Raw genomic sequence first — 9,597 nt, 5'->3', positions numbered from 1 at the left:
GGGCCAGAATGTTCAACAGGTACACGTCCGATCTTCAACATCCCTGGGAGCCCTCCCCTACATCGTCCAATCAAACAATCCCAGGGCAGGTACAGGGGGTTAGATACAGAGTAAAGCTCCCTCGACACTGTCCCATCAAACACTCCCAGGGCAGGTACAGGGGGTTAGATACAGAGTAAAGCTCCCTCTACACTGTCCCATCAAACACTCCCAGGGCAGGTACAGGGGGTTAGATACAGAGTAAAGCTCCCTCTACACTGTCCCATCAAACACTCCCAGGGCAGGTACAGCATGGGGTTAGATACAGAGTAAAGCTCCCTCTACACTGTCCCATCAAACACTCCCAGGGCAGGTACAGGGGGTTAGATACAGAGTAAAGCTCCCTCTACACTGTCCCATCAAACACTCCCAGGGCAGGTACAGGGGGTTAGATACAGAGTAAAGCTCCCTCTACACTGTCCCATCAAACACTCCCAGTGCAGGTACAGGGGGTTAGATAGAGAGTAAAGCTCTCACTGTCCCATCAAACACTCCCAGGGCAGGTACAGCACGGGGTTAGATACAGAGTAAAGCTCCCTCTACACTGTCCCATCAAACACACCCAGGGCAGGTACAGCACGGGGTTAGATACAGAGTAAAGCTCCCTCTACACCGTCCCATCAAACACTCCCAGGGCAGGTACAGGGGGTTAGATACAGAGTAAAGCTCCCTCTACACTGTCCCATCAAACACTCCCAGGGCAGGTACAGGGGGTTAGATACAGAGTAAAGCTCCCTCTACAATGTCCCATCAAACACTCCCAGGGCAGATACAGGGGGTTAGATACAAAGTAAAGCTCCCTCTACATTGTCCCATCAAACACTCCCAGGGCAGGTACACCTTTAATATTATGCCATCTGCTTTTAACCTATCTATGTCCGCTCTCTCCCCATCTCTATCACTCCCGCTCCCTCTCCCCTCCCATCTCCCCCTCTCCCACCCCTCCCCCCTCTCTCTCCCCCCCATCTCCCCCTCTCTCTTTCCCTCACCCCCTCTCCCTCTCCTTCCCTCAACCTACTCCTCTCTCCCTCTAACTCTCTCCCTCTCTCGACCTCTCTTTCCCCCCTCACTCTCTCCCTCTCCCTCCCGCCCTCCCTCTCTCCCCCTCTCTTCCTCTCCCTCTCCCTCTCCCTCTCTCTCCCTCTCCCCCTCTCGCTCCCCCTCTCGCTCCCTCTCTGTCTCTTTCCCCCTCTCTCCCTCTATCCCCTCTCTCTCTCCCTCCCTCCCTCCCTTCCTCCCTCTCTCTCCCCCTCTCTCCCTCTTTCTCTCCCTCTCATCATCCCCCTCTCTACCTCCGTCACTCTCTCTCGCTTTCTCTCCCTCTTTCTCTTTCCTCTCTCTCTCTTCCTCTCCCTCTCTCTCTCCCTCTCTCCCCCTCCCTCTCTACCTCCACCTCTCTCTCTCCCTCTCTCTCTGTCTCTCTCTCTCTGTCTCTCTCTCTCTCCCCTCTCTCTCCCTCCCTCTCTCCCTCTCCCCTCCCCCTCTCTACCTCCGTCTCTCTCTCTCTCTCTCTGTCTCTCCCACTGTCTCTCTCTCTCTCTCTATCCCCTCTCTTTCCCCCTCCCTCTCTCCCCCTCTCTCTCTCTCTCTCTCCCCCTCTTTCTCTCTCTCCCTCTCTCTCTCCCCCGCCCCCGCAGGTGTCCTACTCAATCGGAGCTTTGGCCAAGTCCGTCTACGAGAAGATGTTTAACTGGATGGTGCTCAGAATCAACCAATCGCTGGACACCAAACTCCCGAGACAGTATTTCATCGGTGTGTTGGACATCGCGGGGTTCGAGATCTTTGACGTGAGTATCACTCAACATTCAGTCACTTCGCAAGAATTCACAGCCCAGGAACAGTCCATTCGGCCCATCGAGTCCGTGCCGGAGTTTAAGCTCCACTCGAGCCTTCTCCCCCATCACCAAAACCCTCAAGTGTTTATCCAGCTTCCCCTGAACTACATCGACACTATTCGCCTCAACCCCTCCCTGTGCCAGCGAGTTCCACATTTTTAGCTCCGTCTCATTGTCAGCCATGTCTCAGTGGGCAGCACTCTCGCCTCTGGGTCAGGAGGTTGTGGGTTCGAGTCCCACTCCAGGGACTTGAGCAGAAAAATCTTGGCTGACACTCCCATTGCAGTACTGAGGGAGAGCCGCACTGTTGGAGGGTCAGTAGTGAGGGAGCGCCGTACTGCGCTGTCGGAGGGGTGGTACTGAGGGAGTGCCGCACTGTCGGAGGGGCAGTACTGAGGGAGCGCCGCACTGTCGGAGGGGCAGTACTGAGGGAGCGCCGCACTGTCGGAGGGGCGGTACTGAGGGAGAGCCGCACTGTTGGAGGGTCAGTACTGAGGGAGAGCCGCACTGTCGGAGGGTCAGTACTGAGGGAGCGCCGTACTGCGCTGTCGGAGGGGCGGTACTGAGGGAGAGCCGCACTGTCGGAGGGTCAGCACTGAGGGAGTGCCGCACTGTCGGAGGGGCAGTACTGAGCGTGCGCCGCACTGTCGGAGGGGCAGTACTGAGGGAGAGCCGCACTGTCGGAGGGGCAGTACTGAGGGAGTGCCGCACTGTCGGAGGGGCAGTACTGAGGGAGAGCCGCACTGTCGGAGGGTCAGTACTGAGGGAGCGCCGCACTGTCGGAGGGTCAGTACTGAGGGAGCGCCGCACTGTCGGAGGGGCAGTACTGAGGGAGCGCCGCACTGTCGGAGGGGCAGTACTGAGGGAGCGCCGCACTGTCGGAGGGGCAGTACTGAGGGAGCGCCGCACTGTCGGAGGGGCAGCACTGAGGGAGCGCCGCACTGTCGGAGGGTCAGTACTGAGGGAGCGCCGCACTGTCGGAGGGGCAGTACTGAGGGAGTGCCGCACTGTCGGAGGGGCAGTACTGAGGGAGCGCCGCACTGTCGGAGGGGCAGCACTGAGGGAGCGCCGCACTGTCGGAGGGGCGGTACTGAGGGAGCGCCGCACTGTCGGAGGGGCAGTCTTTTGGATGAGGCGTTAAACCGAGGCCCCGTCTGCTGTCTCGGCTGGACAAAAACAGATGATCTGGGTCATTATCACATCGCTGTGTGTGGGAGCTTGCTGTGCGCAAATTGGCTGCCGCGTTTCCTACAGTGGAACAGTGAGCGCACTCCAAAAGTACTTCATTGGCTGTAAAGCGCTTTGGGACGTCCGGTGGTCGTGAAAGGCGCTATAGAAATGCAAGTCTTTAATTTTTTTTCTCACCGCTCTCTGGGTAAAGAAGTTTCTCCTGACTTTCCGATTGGGTCGATTCGTGACTGTCTTATATGTCGGGCCCTTCTTTTTCACACAATCGTAGAATGATACCGCGTAGGAGGAGGCCATTGGGCCCATCGGGTCCTGTGCCGGGCTCTGTGACAGAGCGATCAAATCAGTCGCACTCCCCCACTCGCCCTTTCCCCACAGCCCAGCAAATGTTTCCCCATCAAGTATTGAATTAATTCCCCCGTTTGAAGGTTACTATTGAATCTGCTCCCACCGCCCTTCCAGGCAGCGCGTTATGATCGCAACAACTCGCTCCGTAAACACGTTCTCCCCATCTTCTCCCTCTGGTTCTTCTGCCGATTATCATAGAAAATAGGTGCAGGAGTAGGCCATTCGGCCCTTCGAGCCTGCACCACCATTCAATATGACCATGGCTGATCATTCCCTCAGTACCCCTTTCCTGCTTTCTCTCCGTACCCCTTGATCCCTTTAGCCGTAAGGGCCACATCTAACTCCCTCTTGAATATATCCAATGAACTGGCCTCAACAACTCTCTGCGGTAGAGAATTCCACAGGTTAACAACTCTCTGAGTGAAGAAGTTTCTCCTCATCTCAGTCCTAAATGGCTTATCCTTAGACTGTGTCCCCTGGTTCTGGACTTCCCCAACATCGGGATCATTCTTCCCGCATCTAACCTGTCCCGTCCTGTCAGAATTTTATATGTTTCTATGAGATTCCCTCTCATCCTTCTAAACTCCAGTGAATATAAGCCCAGTCGATCCAGTCTCTCCTCATATGTCAGTCCTGCCATCCCGGGAATCAGTCTGGTGAACCTTCGCTGCACTCCCTCAGTAGCAAGAACGCCCTCCCTCAGATTAAGAGACCAAAACGAACACAATATTCAAGGTGTGGTCTCACCAAGGCCCTGTACAACTGCAGTAAGACCTCCCTGCTCCTATACTCAAATCCCCTCGCTATGAAGGCCAACATGCCATTTGCCTTCTTCACCGCCTGCTGTACTTGCATGCCAACCTTCAATGACTGATGTACCATGACACCCAGGTCAAACTGTGTCCCTCTGGTTACCGAGCTCCCTGCCCCTGGGAACAGGTTTTCCCGATTTACTCCATCAAAACCCGTCATGATTTTGAACACCTTGATCAAATCTCCTCCTTAACCTTCTCCGCTCTAAGGAGAACAATCCCAGCTTGTTCAGTCTCTCCACGTCACTGAATTCCCTCATCCCCGGGACCATTCTGGCCAATCTCCCTCTGCACCCTCTCTAAGGCCTTCACATCCTCCCGAAAGTACGGCACCCAGAATAGAATAGACTGGAGAATAATACTTAAAGGGTTGACGGTGGATAGGCAATGGCAGACACTTAAAGATCACATGGATGAACTACAACAATGGGGGCAGAAGCAAAAGATAGAGAGGAGATAAGAAAAAGTGGAGGGCAGAGAAACCCAAGGGCAGAAATCAAAATGGGCCACATTACAACATAATTCTAAAAGGACAAAGAGTGTTATAAAAAAACAAGCCTGAAGACTCTGTGCCTCAATGCGAGGGGTATTCGGAATAAGGTGGATGAATTAACTGCGCAGATAGCAGTTAACGGATGTGATGTAATTTGGCATCACGGAGACATGGCTCCAGGGTGACCAAGGCTGGGAACTCAACATCCAGGGGTATTCAACATTCAGGAAGGATAGGCAGAGAGGAAAAGGAGGCGGGGTAGCGTTGCTGGTTAAAGAGGAAATTAATGCAATAGTAAGGAAGGACATTGGCCTGGATGATGTGGAATCAGTATAGGTGGAGCTGCGGAATACCAAAGGGCAGAAAACGCTAGTGGGAGTTGTGTACAGACCACCAAACAGTCGTAGTGAGGATGGGGACAGCATCAAACAAGAAATTAGGGATGTGTGCAATAAAGGTACAGCAGTTATCATGGGCGACTTTAATCTACATATAGATTGGGCTAACCCAAACTGATAGCAATACGGTGGAGGAGGATTTCCTGGAATGTATTAGGGATGGTTTTCTTGACCAATATGTCGAGGAACCAACTAGAGAGCTGGCCATCCTAGACTGGGTGATGTGTAATGAGAAGGGACTAATTAACAATCTTGTTGTGCGAGGCCCCTTGGGGAAGAGTGACCATAATATGGTAGAATTCTTTATTAGGATGGAGAGTGACACAGTTAATTCAGAGACTAGAATCCTGAACTTAAGGAAAGGTAACTTCGATGGTATGAGACGTGAATTGGCTAGAATAGACTGGCAAATGATACTTAAAGGTTGACGGTGGATAGGCAATGGCAAACATTTAAAGATCACATGGATGAACTACAACAATTGTACATCCCTGTGTGGAGTAAACATAAAACGGGGAAGGTGGCTCAACCGTGGCTAACAAGGGAAATTAAGGATAGTGTTAAATCCAAGGAAGAGGTATATAAATTGGCCAGAAAAAGCAGCAAACCTGAGGACTGGGAGAAATTTAGAATTCAGCAGAGGAGGACAAAGGGTTTAATTAGGAGCGGGAAAATAGAGCATGCCGGGAACATAAAGCTTCTATAGATATATGAAGAGAAAAAGATTAGTGAAGACAAACATAGGTCCCTTGCAGTCAGATTCAGGTGAATTTATAATGAGGAACTAAGAAATGGCAGACCAAGTGAACAAATACTTTGGTTCTGTCTTCATGAAGGAAGACACAAATAACCTTCTGAAAATATTAGGGGACCGAGGGTCTAGTGAGAAGGAGGAACTGAAGGAAATCCTTATTAGTCAGGAAATTGTGTTAGGAAAATTGATGGGATTGAAGGCCGATGAATCCCCAAGGCCTGAGCATCCCAGAGTACTTAAGGAAGTGGCCATAGAAATAGTGGATGCATTGGTGGTCATTTTCCAACAGTCTATAGATTCTGGATCGGTTCCTATGGACTGGAGGGTAGCTAATGTAACACCACTTTTTAGAAAAGGAGGGAGAGAGAAAACAGGGAATTATAGACCGGTTAGCCTGACATCAGTAGTGGGGAAAATGCTGGAATCAATTGTTAAAGATGAAATAGCAGCGCATTTGGAAAGCAGTGGCAGGATCGGTCCAAGTCAGCATGGATTTATGAAATGGAAATCATGCTTGACAAATCTTCTGGAATTTTTTGAGGATGTAACTAGTCAAGTGGACAAGGGAGAACCAGTGGATGTGGTGTATTTGGACTTTCAAAAGTCTTTTGACAAGGTCCCACACAAGAGATCGGTGTGCAAAATTAAAGTACATGTACTGGAGGTAATGTACTGACGTGGATAGAGAACTGGTTGGCAGACAGGAAGCACAGAGTGAGAATAAACGGGTCCTTTTCAGAATGGCAGGCAGTGACTAGTGGAGTGCCGCAGGGTTCAGTGCTGGGACCCCAGCTATTTACAATATACATTAATGATTTAGATGAAGGAATTGAATGTAATATCTCCAAGTTTGCAGATGACACTAAGCTGGGTGGCGGTGTGAGCTGTGAGGAGGATGCTAAGAGGCTGCAGGGTGACTTGGACAGGTTAGGTGAGTGGGCAAATGCATGGCAGATGCAGTATAATGTGGATAAATGTGAGGTTATCCACTTTGGTGGCAAAAACAGGAAGACAGAATATTATCTGAATGGTGACAGATTAGGAAAAGGGGAGGTGCAACGAGACCTGGGTGTCATGGTACATCAGTCACTGAAAGTTGACATACAGGTACAGCAGGTGGTGAAGAAGGTAAACGGCATGTTGAGTATAGGAGCAGGGAGGTCTTACTGAAGTTGTACAGGGCCTTGGTGAGACCACACCTGGAATATTGTGTTCAGTTTTGGTCTCCTAATCTGAGGAAGGACATTCTTGCTATTGAGGGAGTGCAGCGAAGGTTCACCAGACTGATTCCTGGGATGGCAGGACTGACATATGAAGAAAGACTGGATCGACTAGACTTATATTCACTGGAATTTAGAAGAATGAGAGGAGATCTCTAGAAACATATAAAATTCTGACGGGACAGGACAGGTTAGATGCAGGAAGAATGTTCCTGATGTTGGGGAAGTCCAGAACCAGGGGTCACAGTCTAAGGATAAGGGGTAGGCCATTTAGGACCAAGATGAGGAGAAACTTCTTCACTCAGAGAGTTGTGAACCTGTGGAATTCCCTGCCGCAGAAAGTTGTTGAGGCCAGTTCGTTAGATACATTCAAAAGGGAGTTAGATGTGGCCCTTACGGCTAAAGGGATCAAGGGGTATGGAGGGAAAGCAGGAATGGGATACTGAAGTTGCATGTTCAGCCATGATCTTATTGAATGGTGGTGCAGGCTCGAAGGGCCGAATGGCCTGCTCCTGCACCAATTTTCTATGTTTCTATGTTTCCACGTAACTTAAGTCTCTCATCTCTGGGACCATTCTGGTCAGTCTCCTGTTTAACCTTCTCTGCTCGAAGGAGCTTTGATCTCCCCTACACGTGGAGACATCTTCCCTACCCCCCAGCCTATTGATCCCCCTTCATTAATCTTAAAGAATCCTGTTGCGTCACCCCTCAGCCCCAGCCTGGTCAGAGTTATATAAGAGTTATAACCTCTCGGCTTGTTCAAGGAAGTGGTCTTTAAGAACCGTCTTAAAGGAGGAGAGAGAGGTGGTTAGGTTTAGGGAGCGAACACCAGAGCTTGGGACCCCAGGCAGCTGACAGCACGCCTGCCAATGGCGAAACGATGGAATACGGGAGATGTACAAGAGGCAATGTGCAGATTGGAAAACTGCAATTGTAAAGCCCCTCTTTAAAAAAGGAGGCAGACAGAAAGCAGGAAACTATAGAGCAGTTAGCCTAACATCTGTGGGTGGGAAAATGTTGGAGTCCATTATTAAAGAAGCAGTAGCAGGACATTTGGAAAAGCAAAATTCAGTCAGGCAGAGTCAGCATGGATTTATGAAGGGGAAGTCACGTTTGACAGATTTGCTGGAGTTCTTTGAGGATGTAACGAACAGGATGGATAAAGGGGAACCAGTGGATGTGGTGTATTTGGATTTCCAGAAGGCATTTGACAAGGTGCCACATAAAAGGTGACTGCACAAGATAAAAGTTCACGGGGGTTGGGGGTAATATATTAGCATGGATAGAGGATTGGCTAACTCACAGAGAACAGAGAGTCGGGATAAATGGTTCATTCTCGGGTTGGCAAACAGTAACCAGTGGGGTGCCGCAGGGATCAGTGCTGGGACCCCAACTATTTACAATCTACATTAACGACTTGGAAGAAGGGACCGAGTGTAACGTAGCCAAGTTTGCTGACGATACAAAGATGGGAGGAAAAGCAATTTGTGAGGAGGTCACAAAAAATCTGCAAAAGGACATAGACAGGCTAAGTGAGTGGGCAAAAATTTGTCAGATGGAGTATAATGTGGGAAAGTGTGAGGTCATGCACTTTGGCAGAAAAGAATCAAAGAGCAAGTTATTATTTAAATGGAGAAAGATTGCAAAGTGCCGCAGTACAGAGGGTCCTGGGGGTCCTTGTGCATGAAACACAAAAGGTTAGTCTGCAGGTACAGCAAGTGATCAGGAAGGCCAATGGTATCTTGGCCTTTATTGCAAAGGGGATGGAGTATAAAAGCAGGGAAGTCTTGCTCCAGTTATACCGGCTATTGGTGAGGCCACACCTGGAGTACTGCGTGCAGTTTTGGTCTCCATATTTACGAAAGGATATACTTGCTTTGGAGGCAGTTCAGAGAAGGTTCACTCGGTTGATTCCGGAGATGAGGGGGTTGACTTATGAGGAAAAGTTGAGGAGGTTGGGCCTCTACTCATTGGAGTTCAGAAGAATGAGAGGTGATCTTATCGAAATGTGTAAGACTATGAGGGGGCTCGACAAGGTGGATGCAGAGAGGATGTTTCCACTGATGGGAGAGACTAGAACTAGGAGGCATGGTCTTAGAATAAGGGGCCGCCCCTTTAAAACTGAGATGAGGAGGAATTTCTTCTCTCAGAGGGTTGTAAATCTGTGGAATTCTCTGCCCCAGAGAGCTGTGGAGGCTGGGACATTGAATATATTTAAGGTGGAGATAGACAGATTTTTGAGCGATAAGGGAGTGAAGGGTTATGGGGAGCGGGCGGGGAAGTGGAGCTGAGTCCATGATCGGATCAGCCATGATCGTATTAAATGGCGGAGCAGGCTCGAGGGGCCGAATGGCCGACTCCTGCTCCTATTTCTTGTGTTCTATTGTAAGATACCAGAATTGGAGGATTGCAGAGATCTCGGAGGTTTGTAGAGACAGAGAGGGGCGAGGAGGCCATAGAGATGATTTGAAAACGAGGGGGAGAATTGTTAAAATGGAGGCGTTTTCGGA

At 50.2% G+C, this 9,597-nt stretch overlaps 1 protein-coding gene across 1 annotated transcript in view; it reads left to right on the top strand.

Moving 5' to 3' along the window:
- The window catches only part of LOC139258431 (myosin-7-like), a gene marked incomplete at both ends in the record, with an annotated part of 135,436 nt that overhangs the window by 24,499 nt on the left and 101,340 nt on the right, over positions 1-9,597 (top strand). The window contains 1 exon segment of the mRNA XM_070874781.1: positions 1,677-1,826. Coding sequence (XP_070730882.1) covers positions 1,677-1,826 — 150 coding nt within the window.

This window comes from Pristiophorus japonicus, unplaced genomic scaffold (assembly GCF_044704955.1).
Source record: "Pristiophorus japonicus isolate sPriJap1 unplaced genomic scaffold, sPriJap1.hap1 HAP1_SCAFFOLD_981, whole genome shotgun sequence".
NCBI classification, from domain to species: Eukaryota; Metazoa; Chordata; class Chondrichthyes; family Pristiophoridae; genus Pristiophorus; species Pristiophorus japonicus.
This window is presented reverse-complemented; position numbering and strand designations above follow the sequence as displayed.